This window comes from Nannospalax galili, unplaced genomic scaffold, assembly GCF_000622305.1.
Source record: "Nannospalax galili isolate Female #2095 unplaced genomic scaffold, S.galili_v1.0 scaffold511, whole genome shotgun sequence".
NCBI classification, from domain to species: Eukaryota; Metazoa; Chordata; class Mammalia; order Rodentia; family Spalacidae; genus Nannospalax; species Nannospalax galili.
Genome location: NW_008331831.1, coordinates 2546557 through 2560933, shown reverse-complemented (window position 1 = coordinate 2560933; position 14377 = coordinate 2546557). Strand labels below are relative to the sequence as shown.

Below are 14377 nucleotides of genomic sequence, written 5' to 3'. Positions count from 1 at the left end.
CTTCATGGCATTGCACAACACAGGTGCACTCACATACATGCAGGCAATGCACTCATACACATAAAATAAAAATAATAAATATTAAAAAAATAAAAATAAAAAGTTGATTTGTGTGTGCATGCATACTTGCATACTTATGTACAGGTATATTAGTGTAAGTGGTGATATGTATACTTTCAGTTCTACATTTCAGCTCATTTCCATATGTTTCAGTATAGTTGAGGTCCCCTACCCCATGCTGGGAATGGAAACCAGGGTTTTGTGCATATAACTGCTCTGTCTCTGAGTTACATCCCCAGTCCTCAGTTTATTTTGAGACAGGTCTTGCTGTGCTGGCCTCAAACTCAAAATCTTCTTTTCTCTACTTCCCAAGTCCTGAGATGATAGATGTGTATCACCATGTTGAGCTGAAAATCTCTATGCTATTCCACACAGCATGATAATGTACTTGATCGAGGTTTGTAGACTCTTTTAAATCATATTAGGATTTATTCATAGGAGCTTCAGTAAAGATGTATATGGTTTTTCTCATTTAACTTTTCTTCAAAGACTTTGATTTCTTTGAACACAATTATCATTTCTTTTAACACTATAGTAGCTCTTGGAGAAAAATGTGTGGGAAGTACAGTTTGTGTTTGTGTGTATATGCGTGTGTGTACATGTGGTTATGCAGAGACTAGAGATAGGCATCCTCTATTGCTCTCCATGTTCTTTGAAACAGGTCTCTCTCTGGGTACACACTTTTTAAGGATTTATTATTTTTAGGTGTTTTTGTGTGCATATATGTATGCAGGGGAGTACAGGTGCCTACAGAGGCCATAGGTGTTAGATCCCTCCTGGAGTTACAGTTGGTTGTTAGCTGCCTGATCTGTGTGCTGTGACCTGAACTTGGATGTTTGTTTTGAGATGGGGGTCTTACTGTAGCCCCAGCTGGTCTGGAACTTGCTGTGTAGACCAGGCTGGCCTGGATCTGAGATCTGCCTGCCTCTGCCTCTTGAATGCTGGGATTGAAGACCTGAGCCACCATGCCTGGCATGAGAAATTTATTGTAATTCTAATTTTTTTTTTTTGGTCTTTTTGAGACAGGGTCTCCCTGTAGCCCCAGCTGACCTGGAACTAGCTATGTAGACCAGGCTGGCCTTGAACTCACAGAGATCCGCCTACCTCTGCCTCCCGAGTGCTGGGATTAAAGGTGTGCGCCACCACGCTGGCCTGTAATTTTAATTCTTAATCATGTGGTGTTGGGGGAGTTGCCCCTAGAAGTTTGAGGGTTGTCTGTATATTCTTAATGGTATGCATAAGGATATTCTTGGTTGTTTTATTCTGAAAACTCATGTTCAGTTTTAGGATATTTTCTTGAGTTCCTGAGATTTTTTCAGTACTTATTCCTCTAATTTTTATAATTTATTATTTTTATTTTTTATAATTTTTAAATTTTATTTTTATGTGTATGAATGTATTGCCTGCATTTATGTAAGTACACCATGTTGTGCAGTGCTCACAGAGTTCAGAAGAGGGCATTGGATCTCTTGGAACTCGAGTTAGGGATGGTTGTTAGCTACCATGTGGGTGCTAGGAACTGAACCCAGGTCCTCCGCAAGAGCAGCCAGTGCTTTGAACCACTGAGCCATCCCTCCAGCCCCCCTTTTTCTTCTTAAAATTTTTCTTGTTTCTTAATTGTGTATGTATGTTTGTGCATGTTAGTGCAGTGCTGGAGTTACAAGCTGCTTGTGGCCTGACACTGATAAAAATTAGAATAATAGTTTACCAGGGTAGAACTATAGAATATTATATTTGATTGATGAAAGGTCAATGGATGATTATCTTTCTCTTTTTAAAGAATTTAAATCTATTTTTTTTGTTTAGGTGCTATGTAATGTGTTGAACAGCCTATAAGGAATGGTTTTACCAGATTTTCATGAGTTATGGTGGCTGAAACATCAATTCTATCTTGGGGGAAGAGAACTGTAAGTAAATCTCAAGGGATAATTTAATTTAAATAAATTTAATAATTAAAAAAAATTTTTTTTGGTCTTTTTGAGACAGTGTCTCCCTGTAGCCCCAGCTGGCCTGGAACTTACTATGTAGATCAGGCTGGCACTGAACTCAGAGTTGGGGGGGAGATAAATTAATTTTTAACTACTCTGTTTTTATAAGACATGTTGATATTTAAGAATGTATTTGGGGGGCTGGAGAGATGGCCCAGTTAAGAGTACTTGCTGCTCTTGAAGAGAACTGAAGCTTTGTGCCCAACACCCACATATGGTTAGGGGATCTATTGCCTTCTGACCTCCAAGGGTGTTGCACAATATGGGTGCACTTACATACAGGCAGGCAAAACACTCATACACATAAAATAAGTAAATAAAAAATCTTCATTGTGTTAAGTGTATAGTCTAAAAAGAGGAGCTAATTTTATTTAAGTTGAGGTATTTTTCTGCATAGTATTAGTGTTGATGTATTTCATGGATTGTACAAAATGTAATTTTTTTTTGACTTTTCAGAAACAGCAGCACAAAAGGAAATCTATATTAATAGAGTACTTTATTAAACGAAGGAGATTAAATAAAAACCACAAACCAACAAGCTCAGCAAAGAAGCAAAGAAACCTGGTAGCCATAAGACATGTTTCAGATGCATCACAGTCCAGTAACGGTAGACTTGAGAAGAAAAACATTTTCAGAAATTTTGTCAAAACAGACAGGTCAGTGATAAATAACTCCTCCAGTAATAGGGCTAGGCCTGAAACTAAAAGTAATTAAAAAATTAACAAAACAGAGTGAATGTGAATGAAGTTTATTTTCATTAAAAAAATAAAAACTTCTAAAAAATATCAAATTAGAATTAAATTTTCTTCAGCTTTCTAGTCCCCTGTCCAGTGTAAGGCAAACATCTTTCAGCATTCATGCCAGTTTTTCTTATGTCTTAGGAATTGCAGAGTGCAACCTTACTTGAAGCAGCCTGGTATTTTTGTTGAAAATGTTTATCAACATAAGTTAAAGTTGAGTTTTAAGATCTGCTCCTTAGTAATACTAGATAATTTAGCACTTGCACCTACCTGGACACAGTCCTCAAAAACTCAGAAAAGGAAGACAGACATTACTCAGGAATAATGTCCATTCAGGAGAAATCAAAAGAAAACTCCTCCAAAATTACTAAAGAAAGTGACGATAAGAATTTAGAAAGAGAAATTCAAGGTTCCCAAAACAGTCTAGTGAAAAAATCAGGTTCCAAAGAAGCTATAAAGTCACTGCTTAAATCTTCCAGCAAAAGTAAAGTAAATCAGCCTGAATTGGAAACACGAATGAGCACTAGGTCAGCAAAGGCAGCTGATAAAAAAGCTACCGAAAACATTAGTAAAAATGTGGTAACTGTGAAGGGACATTCACAAGAGTCTGCAAAAAAGAAATTATGTCAGAAAAAATTAGCACATGAAACCCCTAAAAGAAATGAGCAGGTTAATCGGAGATCACAAAGGCTACAACAGTTAACAGAGTGTTCAACAAGATCTTTGCGAAGTAGAGAGATTCAGGGTCAAGTTCAAGCAATTAAACAGAATTTGCAGCCAACAAGAAGAGAACACTATAACAGTACTCAAAGTAAATCCAATAAAGTTAAAGTAAATCAAAAACATGTGAAAAGGAAAGTACTGGAAATAAAGTCTGATTATAAGGAAGATAGAAACTCAGTAACTAATGAAGTAGCAAGTTCTCCTAAAGGAAAGAAACGGAAAGTAGAGCACCAGACAGCTTGTACTTGGAGTCCTCATTGCATTCAAGGATCTGAAAAGTGTCTTCAGAAGACTATTAAAAAAGAAGAAACAAAACATGTGCCTGAAACTTCTGAGATTAAAAGATCAAAAGTGGCTACTTCAGTGGTCTCTAAAAAGAGTGAACTGAAGAAGTCAGTTCATACACAAGTGAATACTAGCACAAAATTCCAAAAAATTCCACAGCCATCAGTGCCTGAACAAAATGTAGATAATGAATTGGAGCAAGCAGGAAAGAGCAAACGAGGTAGCATTCTCCAGCTTTGCGAAGAAATTGCTGGTGAAATTGAGTCAGATACTGTAGAGGTAAAAAAGGAATCCTCACAAATGGAAAGTGTGAAAGAGAAGCCTACAGAAATAAAATTGGAAGAGACTGATGTTGAAAGACAAATACTTCATCAGAAGGAAACCAATCAGGATGTACGGTGTAATCGTTTCTTTCCCAGTAGAAAAACAAAGCCTGTGAAATGTATACTAAATGGAATAAATAGCTCAGCCAAGAAGAACTCCAACTGGACTAAAATTAAACTCTCAAAATTTAACTCTGTGCAGCAAAATAAATCGGACTCTCAAGTTTCTCCTAAATTGGGCTCAGTACGAACTGGTTTTTCACCACCAGTTTTAGAAATGCCTCATCCAGTGTCTCAAAGTATGGTTTTAGAGACAAAACCACAGGATAGTATAACTTGCCAACAGGATAAAATGAAAGGAATTAAATCTGAAGAAGTTAAAATTAATGATATTGCAGTTGAAATTAATAAAACCACAAAAAGGGCTCCTGAAAATTGTCATTTGGATAATCACATAAAACCCTCTCCTGACCCACCAGTGGATAATCAGATGAAACATTCTTTTGAATCAGCACCAGATAAGGTAATCATTTTTATTATGTGCAGTAGAGGTGCCTGAGTACGTTATACTAAATAATAAGGGTTTGCAACATATTTCAAGAATTCATAATCCAGTCTTGGAGTGTCTCCTTTAGATATTTTACCTTTATGCGTGCTTCTCACGTTTCCTGTTTTTCTTCCTCCATTTTTATTTTATGGAAAGCATAACCTAGTGAAATTGTAGCTCTTAAATTTCTACTAGTTGTAGCAACAGAAAACACATTCCTTAGTGATTAAAGTCTAGAGCTTAAAACTTGTGCCTAATTCTGATTGTTAAAATTATGGACTGGGGGGCTGGAGAGATGGCTCAGCAGTTAAGAACACTGGTTGTTCTTGCAGAAGATCCGGGTTTGAATCCCAGCACCCACATGGCAGCTAACAACTGTCTGTAACTCCAGTCCCAGGGGATCCAACAGCCTCTTCTGACCTCCGCGGGCATTGCATGACACGAGTGCACTTACCTACATCCAGGCAATACACACACACATAAAATAAAAATAATTAAAAAAAAGAAGAAGATTTTGGACTGGGGTAGGGGCTGGAGAGATGGCTCAGCGGTTAAGAACACTGACTGCTCTTGCAGAAGACCCGGGTTCAAATCCCAGCACCCACATGGCAGCTGACAACTGTCCATAACTCCAGTTCCAGGGGATCTGACAGCCTCTCTGTCCTCCGCGGGCTTTGCACGACACGGGTGCACTTACCTACAAGCAGGCATAACACTCATACACATAATATAAAATAAAAATAATATTTAAAAAAAATTATGGACTGGGGATATAACTCACTGGTAGAGGGCTTACCTAGCATGTGGCACCCTCCTCCCCCACAAAAAACCCAACTTCTTTATTATCTGAAGAAATTTATAAGTTAAATACTTATAAACAGTAGCTTTGGCCATTTTGAACAGTTGTCAAATGAAATATCAGAGTATAAATCAGTCTAAGAATTTTTTATTTTTAGTGGTACTGGGGATTAAACTGAGGGAGTCTGTTGTAGGTGTGGCAGTCCTCACTCCACTAAGCCACATCCCCCGACTCAAGAATTATTGAAAACCAGAGCTTTATATCTGGAAGATACTAATGATTGCCTTGGGAAAGTACTTTTTTTTTTTTTTTTTTGGTTTTTTTGACACAGGGTCTCCCTGTAGCCCCAGCTGTTCTGGAATTCACTATGTAGACCAGGGTGGCCTTGAACTCACAGAGATCCGCCTGCCTCTGCCTCCCGAGTGCTGGGACTAAAGGCAGGAAAGTACTTTTAAACTTTGTAAAAAGTGGCTGGCTGAGACATTTTCTTTCTAAAGTGAATCATATGTGGAGTCCCAGTGAACAGACCTTGTATATATAGGACTCTGGAAAAGTGGAAAAAATAATGAATTTATATTAATTATTTAATTTTATGAGACAACTGAGAGCAGAGTGTAAGTTACATGTGGTAGCATTTAGGACCAGATAGAATTCAAGTATTCTAATTCTCAGCACAGAATTCTCTGTACAACGTACCCTTAACATTAATAATTTGCACAAAAAGGTCATTGTTAACAAAGTCAAGTCACTCTAAAATTTTCAGAATGTCTAAAATTTTTTTTAAAGTCATTTGGTCTTGGAGCAGATTTGAGATGGATTTGTGCAAGAAGCTGTCCCGAGTTGAGTCAGGCTTCTGGGTTGGAAATGAAAGTGAATCTAAAGAGAACAGACCACCAGTTGGTGATGTCTTAGATTGAATTTTCTGTGTGAATAGAAGTGAAAGCATCAATAAAAGATGCTTATTCAAAGTATTTTACCAAATAGTAATTGTAGTCATTAGAAATAAGTAGTCAATAGTACTATGAATGAATTGTGGGGCTGTGATTGTAGCTCAGTGGTAGAGTGCTTGCCTAGCTTGTACACTGTGTTGGGCATATTGAAGAACCAAAGGGAAAATTTGTGGCTTTTGGAGAGAAAGTATGGCTTTTTAGTTAGGATTATGTCTCTAGGTGTAACCATTGAGTGTGTCCTTTACTACATAGATGCTCTTCAAAACTCAAAAGGCAGGCAAATAATGAGAAAGGTAAGAAATCCATTCCTTTGGGCTAAATTGCAGTAGAACAGAAATGTTTCTATCACCGCTTTTAGTGAAAAGTGCTTGGGTTTATGTAGTTTTTTTTGGAGGGGGGGCAGATCTTTTTGAGACAGGGCCTCCCTGTAGCCACAGTTGGCCTGGATTTGCTACGGAGACCAGGCTGGCCTTGAACTCACAGAGATTTGCCTGCCTCCGCCTCCCGAGTGCTAGGATTAAAGGCGTCTGCCACCATGCCCGGCCACAGTTCTTTTATTTGTAAGAAACAGCCCTAAAAATTTATTGCTGTGTCAAAACTTATGGGTATGTAGCCTTAGGTGGCCTGAAACTTGCTATGTAGATCAGACTGGCTTAGCCTCTCAAGTGCTGGTATTAAAGATGTGTACCACCATGCCCAGCACCGCCCCCCCATATATATATATATATATTTAAAATATTTTTTATTATATTTGTATGTGTGTATTGCCTGCATGTAGGTAAGTGCACCTGTGTCGTGCAATGCCCGCGGAGGACAGAAGAGACTGTTGGATCCCCTGGAACTGGAGCTACAGACAGTTGTTAGCTGCCATGTGGGTGCTGGGATTTGAACCTGGGTCTTCTGCAAGAACAGTCAGTGTTCTTAACTCCTGAGCCATCTCTCCAGCCCTACATATATATATTTTAAATTATTGCATGTGCATGCATTTATGTGTGCGCATGTACGTAACATATATCGAGGTAAGAAAATAACTAATGGGAGCTGAGTCTCTCCCTCTATCATGTGGGTCCTGGGAATCAAAAACAGGTAATCAGGGATGGCAGCAGGTGCCTTTACCATGTAGCCATATAGCCGGACCCAAAATTTGTATGTTTTGAAATTCTTGAACATTCATTCATATTTTAGAGCAGTGAGCATTGCTTTCTTCATATATCTACTACTCATATTTGACAGAAATGAATATTTTGTTGAATTATTTTAGATAATTTAAAGTATAGGAAATAAACTGGGCCTAGGATAAGAGCTTTGTAATTCCAGTTCTTTGGGGAGCTGAGGCATGAGGAATGGAAAGTTCAAGACCTGCTTGAAGTAGTATAGTTTCAAGGATAACCTGGGTAATTTATCAAGACCTTATCTGTATGTGAAAAAAAATTTAAAGGGGAGTACAAGGACTGGAGAGGTGACTCAGTGGTTAAGAGGACTGGCTGTTCTTGCAGAGAGGACCTGGGTTCGATTCCCAGCACCCACATGGTGGCTAACAACCCTCTATAACTTCATTTCCAGGGGATCCAACACTCTCTTCTGTCCTCTGCCACATTGTAGGCACAGGTGTACTTACATATATGCAGGCAAAACACTCAAACACACAAAATAAAAATAAAGGACTGGGAATGTAGCTCAGTGTTGGAACATTTTCCTAGGATGTGTGAAGTCTTGGGTTTGATCCCTTAGCACTGCAAAAAAATAAAAATTAAAGTATGAAAAGTGTATTAGTTTTTTCCAGTATCTCTGTTTTATGCCTTTCTCTTTTCTGTTAGACGTGTTTCTGAAGTTGATGCATCCCTTTTGTTTTTATTTTTACAACTCTGTTATATATAGAAAGAATTCTTAGCTTTGTATTTCAAATTTTTATTTTTATTAAAATTTTATTCATTTTTTGTTTTATGTGTATGAGTGTATTGCCTGCATATGTGTAAGTGTACCTATGTTGTACAATGCCCAAGTAGGTCAGAAAAATGCACTGGATCCCCTGGAACTGGAGTTACAGAAGGTTGTTGGCCACCATGTGGCTACTGGGAACTGAATTCAGGTTCTCTGCAAGAGCAGGCAGTGCTCTAACCACTGAGCCATCTCTCCAGCCGTGTATTTTAAATTTTTATATAAATGGCAGTATTTTAAATGTAAAACTTTTATATGTAAAACTTTTTTTTTTTTGAGACAGTGTTTTCCTGTAGCCCCAGCTGCTCTGGAACTCACTATGTAGACCAGGTTGGCCTCGAACTCACAGAGATCCGCCTACCTCTGCCTCCCGAGTGCTGAGATTAAAAGCGTTCGCCACCACAACCGGCTTATAAGTAAAATTTTACGCTATGCCTGTGTAGTCAACATTTGATACATGAGTTATTTATTTATTTATTTATTTATTTATTTTTTGTTCTTTTTGAGACAGGGTTTCCCTGTAGTCCCAGTACACCTGAACTCAGATCTGCCTGCCTCTGCCTCCCAAGTGCTGGGATTAAAGGTGTGCGCCACCACACCTGGCAATACATGAGTATTTTAATAATTGCAAAGGAATGTATCACAATTTGTTTCTTTAATAAAGGACTTAGAGATTGTAACTTTTCATGAATACCAGCAGGGCGCTCACTATCATAAAATGATTAGAAAATGTAGTGACATATCATTTCAAAACATGCTTCAGAGCTGGAGAGATGGCTCAGTGGTCAAGAGCACTTCTGCTCTTGCAGAAGACCTAGGTTCGGTTCCCTGCATCCTCTTGGTGGCTGCCAACTGTTTGTAACTCCAGTTCCAGTTGGACACCCTCTTCTGGCCTTGACAGGCATTGTGTGACATGGGTGCACTTTACATATATGCAAACAAAACACTCATACACATAAAACATTTAAAAAATTTAAAAAACATGCCTCAAATGCCTGTTATGCAAGGCACTGTTCTAGAAGAGGATATATTTTCTGCTTTAGAGAATGTGTGTTACAGTGTCACTTAGAGATTCTTCCCTGAACACTGAATGTGGTAGCATGGTTTAATTTAACTTCATAATAGTTTTTGTTTAATAATGATTTGCCTCTGTTGTAGGTAAAGAAAATTTTCATAGATTTCAATCATAATCTGCACTGTAAATTCTGTTACATATATATTAAGTCAGAAAAGTGAGGTTTAAATATTTAAGTAACTTAATCTGAGAAAGGTTTTTTGTTGTTGTTGGGGGGTGGTTTTTTGAGACAGGGTCTCCCTGTAGCCCCAGCTGGCCTGGAACTCACTATGTAGACCAGGCTGGCCTGGAACTCACCAAGGTCTACCTACCTCTGCTTTCTGAGTGCTGGGATTAAAGGTGTGTACCACCATACCCGGCTCTGAGAACAGCCAGTGTTCTTAACCTGAGCCATCTCTCCAGCCCCTGGAGTATACTTGTTACTAATGGAATGTCTATTTTCATAAAGTTCTGAATTAGAGGTTGTTGGTAATAAAAAATAATGACAGTATAATCTTTTTTAAAAAGTTAATGAGCTGGGTGTGGTGGTGCACGCCTGTAGTTCCAGCACTTGTGGGGCAGAGGCAGGCAGATCTCTGTGGGTTCAAGGCCAGCCTGGTCTACATAGTGAGTTCCAGGTCAGCTGGGGCTACAGGAAGACCCTGTTTTAAAAAGACCAATTAAAAAAAAAAAAAAAAAAACCATTACTGATGTTAAACAATTGGAAGTGAGAAGGGCATGAGAGACAAAGTAGAGGGGGTAATTGGGGAAAATTGGGGAAGTTCTCATGAAAGATGTTGGTTTTTAAGTGATAAGTTTTATAGGGGAAAAGATATTCTAGATAATCTATTCAGGACTGTCTGTAGAAATTTAATGTGAACCGCGTAGATAATTTTAAATTATCTAGTTATATTAATGGACAGTAACAAGGAAAATTAATTTCAATGTATTTTACTTTGCCTGTCATATGAAAATACTGTCATTTCAGCACACTGTATTTGCGTGTGTGCTAAAGTTTTAAATCTGACTTGAAATATATACTTACCACACATCTCAGATTATACTAATTATATTTTAAGTACCCAAAGTACCCAATAATCAGTGTAGTAGTGACTACTATATTGAACAACGTAGCTTTGAAAAAAGACCTGAAACTTTGAGAAAAGGCATAGAGTCAGGCAACCGTGAAAGATACTGTGACAGCTGTAAGTTTTAAATTTATCATGGAATTGATAATTACTGGTGTTAAGAGAATGAGTTATGGCAAGACGTGAGCAGACTTAAGGCATCTGTGAGAATTATTCCAATTAGAAAGCGTTATCTAAAGACTTTTTTTTTTAGTTTTTTTGAGATGGTCTTCCTGTAGCCCCAGCTGTCCTGGAACTCACTATGTAGACCAGGCTGGCCTCGAACTCACAAAGATTCGTCTGCCTCTGCCTCCCAAGTGCTGGGATTACAGGCGTGTGCCACCATGCCCCGCTAAATCTTTTTTAATAGGCAGAATTTACTGAATTTATTAGGATAGGTTCCAGAGGTCAATATAAAAATCTTGATTTATATGTGTTCAGAATTTCAGCTTATGTTTGGCATCCAAGGTGGAAAACAGTCCATTAGAAAATACTGCAGCTGTTTCAACTCTTCTCAGTCAAACAAAAATAGATGGAAGAGAGAGAACATTTCCAGGTAATACTTGGAAAATTTTATTTGGATTTCACAGTCTTCAGTGCCATATTTGTTACTTACTGTTAGAGAAAACTTTTATGTAAATTAGGCCTGTTAACTGCTGCTATGGTTTATAAACTTGGAGTTATGGCTATCACTGGTTCTTTCAGGAGAATTGCTTGTATTTACTAGTTTGTTCCAGTTTCTAAATACTATCTTTTGCCCTCCTATCAAAGTTTTTGGTTGTTTTTTTTTTTTAAATCTCCTATTTTTATTTAATTTATTTGTTTGTTTATTTTTTGTCCTTCTTTTTTTTTTTCGAGACAGGGTCTCCCTATAGCCCCAGCTGTCCTGGAACTCACTATGTAGACCAGGCTGGCCTTGAACTCACAGAGATCTGCCTGCCTCTGCCTCCCAAGTGCTGGGATTAAAGGCATGTGCTAACATGCCCGGGAAATCTATTTTTAAATATTTGATTTACTGTTTTAATTTTATGTGTATGAGTGTATTGCCTGCATGTATGTAAGTGAACCTGTATCATGAAATGCTTGCAGAGATCAGAAAACAGCGTCAGATCCCCTAGAACTGGAATTGTGTAGTTGTTAGCTGTAATGTGGGTGCTGGGATTTGAACCCTGTCCTCTCCAAGAGCAGCCAGTGCTCTTAACTGCGAGCCATCTCTCCAGCCTCTTGTCTCCTACTTAAAATATTTTTTAAAAAAATTTATATGAGCTGGGCTTGGTGGCACACACCTTTGATTCCAGTACTCAGGAGGCAGAGGCAGAAGGAGCTCTGTGAGTTCTAGGTCATCCTGGTCTACAAAATGAGTTCACTAGGGCTACAGGGAGACCCTGTCTCAAAAAGACCAAAAAAAAAAAAGAAATTTATATATATGACTGTTTTGTCTGTATGTATTTTAAGTGTGCCCAGGCATACTATGCCTGTGGAGGCCAGAAGAATGCATCAGATTCCTTGAAACTGGCATTAGACAGTTGTGAGTTGCCATGTGGGTGGTGGGAATTGAACCCAGGACCTCTGTAAGAGCAGCCAATGCTCTTAACACTGAGTCATTTCTTCAGTCCTGTATCTCCTATTTTGATACATACTCTCTAGAGAAGTGCTCCTTAACAAACTGCCTAAGTTGGGAGTAGCAGCTTATTACTCAGACTCCATGTACTTACTACTTGTGCTTTACCATTGTGGGTTTTTCTTTTTAACCCTCAGTACTCAGTTTCCTATCTCATTTAGCCTTTGTCTGTTAAAGGTTTGACTGTGCTGCAGAATTTCCTCTTATACTGTATAAAAACGTTATTTTTATAACTTTAGTATTTTTAATATTAGTTGAACTGTTGTTGGATGGATATTTGCTCATCTATGTCAGATGAAGCACCAGAGGATATAGAAATCTCTAATTCTATTATTTTTGCTAAAGGAAAAGGTATATTTGGAACAAAATATTAAGGTGAGATAAAAAGGCCATTACTTATCACCTAACTTTTTCTTATAGTGGGCGAAGAGTAAGTATATTGTAAATAGGAGAAATGCTTTCATGGGGTAGTAAAGTGCATTTATTGAATTTATTTATATGGGCAAGATTCTAAAGACCATAATTTTTTTTGGTCTTTTTGAGACAGGGTCTCCCTGTAGCCCCAGCTGTCCTGGAACTCACTATGTAGACCAAGGAGGCCTTGAACTCACAGAAATCCACCTGTCTCTGCCTCCCAAGTGCTGGGACTTACAGGCATGGGCCGCCTCGCCTGGCTAACCATAATTTTTTTAAACAAAATGTTCTTATTTAATTTCTACTAGATTTCTTTGCTGCTTCTTAGTAAGAATATGAGTTTTCTTCCTTTTCTTGAAAAGTAATTTCCAAGAAGGAGGTTCTGATTTTATTAGATTTTTTTTTTTTTTAATTAAAAATAACCAGAGCCGGACATGGTCGTGCACGCCTTTAATCCCAGCACTTGGGAGGCAGAGGCAGGCGGATCTCTGTGAGTTCAAGGCCAGCCTGGTTTACATAGTGAGTTCCAGGACAGCTGGGACTACAGGGAGACCATATCTCAAAAGCACCAAAAAAAAAAAAAAACCCAAAAAACTTCAGTGTGCTAAGTGCTTTACGAATAATGATTTCTGCCAGTAGATGAAGTACTATTAAGTTGCTTAATATACAATCCATCTTCTTTATTAAATTACAGGTTCAGCTCCCAAACAGCACAGTATCGTCAATAATGAAACATTTAAGAACAGTGAAAACAGGTAAGATATTTTCATTTAGTTGTAAATTTGAGAGCTTAAGGACATTATACTTGACTGTTTTGAGTTAATGCCAGTGATTATTGTTGACTCTCGAATTTTTTAACTTGGAAGTACATTTTATTATCTTTGGAGATAGGGTTTCCCTGTATACCCAGCTGGCTTAGAACGCACTATGTTGACCAGGCTGGCCTTGAACGCACAGGGATCTGCTTAAGCCTGCCTCCTTAGTGCTGGGATTTAAGGTGTGGCCATCTTGCAAGTCTGGGGTACAAGTACATTTTAGTAACATCATACCGTAAAGGTGCATGTTCTGGGACTGGAGAGTTAACTAAGAGTACTGACTATTCTTGGAGAGGACAGGAGTTTGGCTCCCAGCACCTGCATGGTGGCTATCAACTGTCCTTAACCTTTAAGTAAATGGAAAGGTGTTTTGTTCTCTCTTTAATACCAGAGTTAAGTAAATCTTATTTTCCTGACCATAGTCGTTAGGATAAACTAAAGCGACTTAGGTAGCTAAAACTATAGGACATTCAGAATACAGTAGATCATGGAGTTTTATTTATTGAAAATTGTTTTCTTTTCCTCTTGACTAAAATATTTAATTGATGCAATAATACTTATTTATGGGATGCATTGTGATCTTTCAATATATGTATTTCTGTGTCATTAAAAAAGGGTCATCACCTTAAACACATACCATTTCTTTTTGTAGGAAACACTGAGAATTCTCTGCTAGTTCTTCTGAAATATATAGTTGTCAATCATAGTTGCCCTATATGCTATAAAATATTGGAAGTTGTTTCTCCTTTTCAATGGAATCCCCTCTACCTGATTATCATTCTGTTTCCATCTTTCAGCGTTCCCTTTTCCCTTCCTAGCTTTTGGTAACTGCTAGTCTTTCTACAACTTTTTAGCTTCCATATATAAGTGAGACCATAAAATACATGTTTTTTTCTGTCTCAAAAAAAAAAGATAAAAAAAATTATTATTTTATGTGTATGTGTGTATTGCCTGCATGTAAGTAAGTGCACCCATGTTGTGCAATGCCTGCAG

General features: G+C 38.0%; 1 protein-coding gene across 8 annotated transcripts in view; it reads left to right on the top strand.

Moving 5' to 3' along the window:
- Esco1 (establishment of sister chromatid cohesion N-acetyltransferase 1) overlaps positions 1-14377 on the top strand; it is a 63144-nt gene that overhangs the window by 19405 nt on the left and 29362 nt on the right. For 4 of the 8 annotated variants that reach the window (XR_003848516.1, XR_003848515.1, XM_029560560.1 and 1 more), the window contains exons 2-5: positions 1867-1967; positions 2505-4642; positions 10976-11090; positions 13264-13324. Coding sequence is in view for 5 of the 8 variants with exons in the window: in XM_029560560.1 (XP_029416420.1) it covers positions 3113-4642; positions 10976-11090; positions 13264-13324 (1706 nt within the window). In the remaining 3 variants the exon portion in view is untranslated. The remainder of the gene's footprint in view (positions 1-1866; positions 1968-2504; positions 4643-10975; positions 11091-13263; positions 13325-14377) is intronic. The other 4 variants (XM_029560562.1, XM_029560561.1, XM_029560563.1 and 1 more) reach the window with 2 other exon arrangements.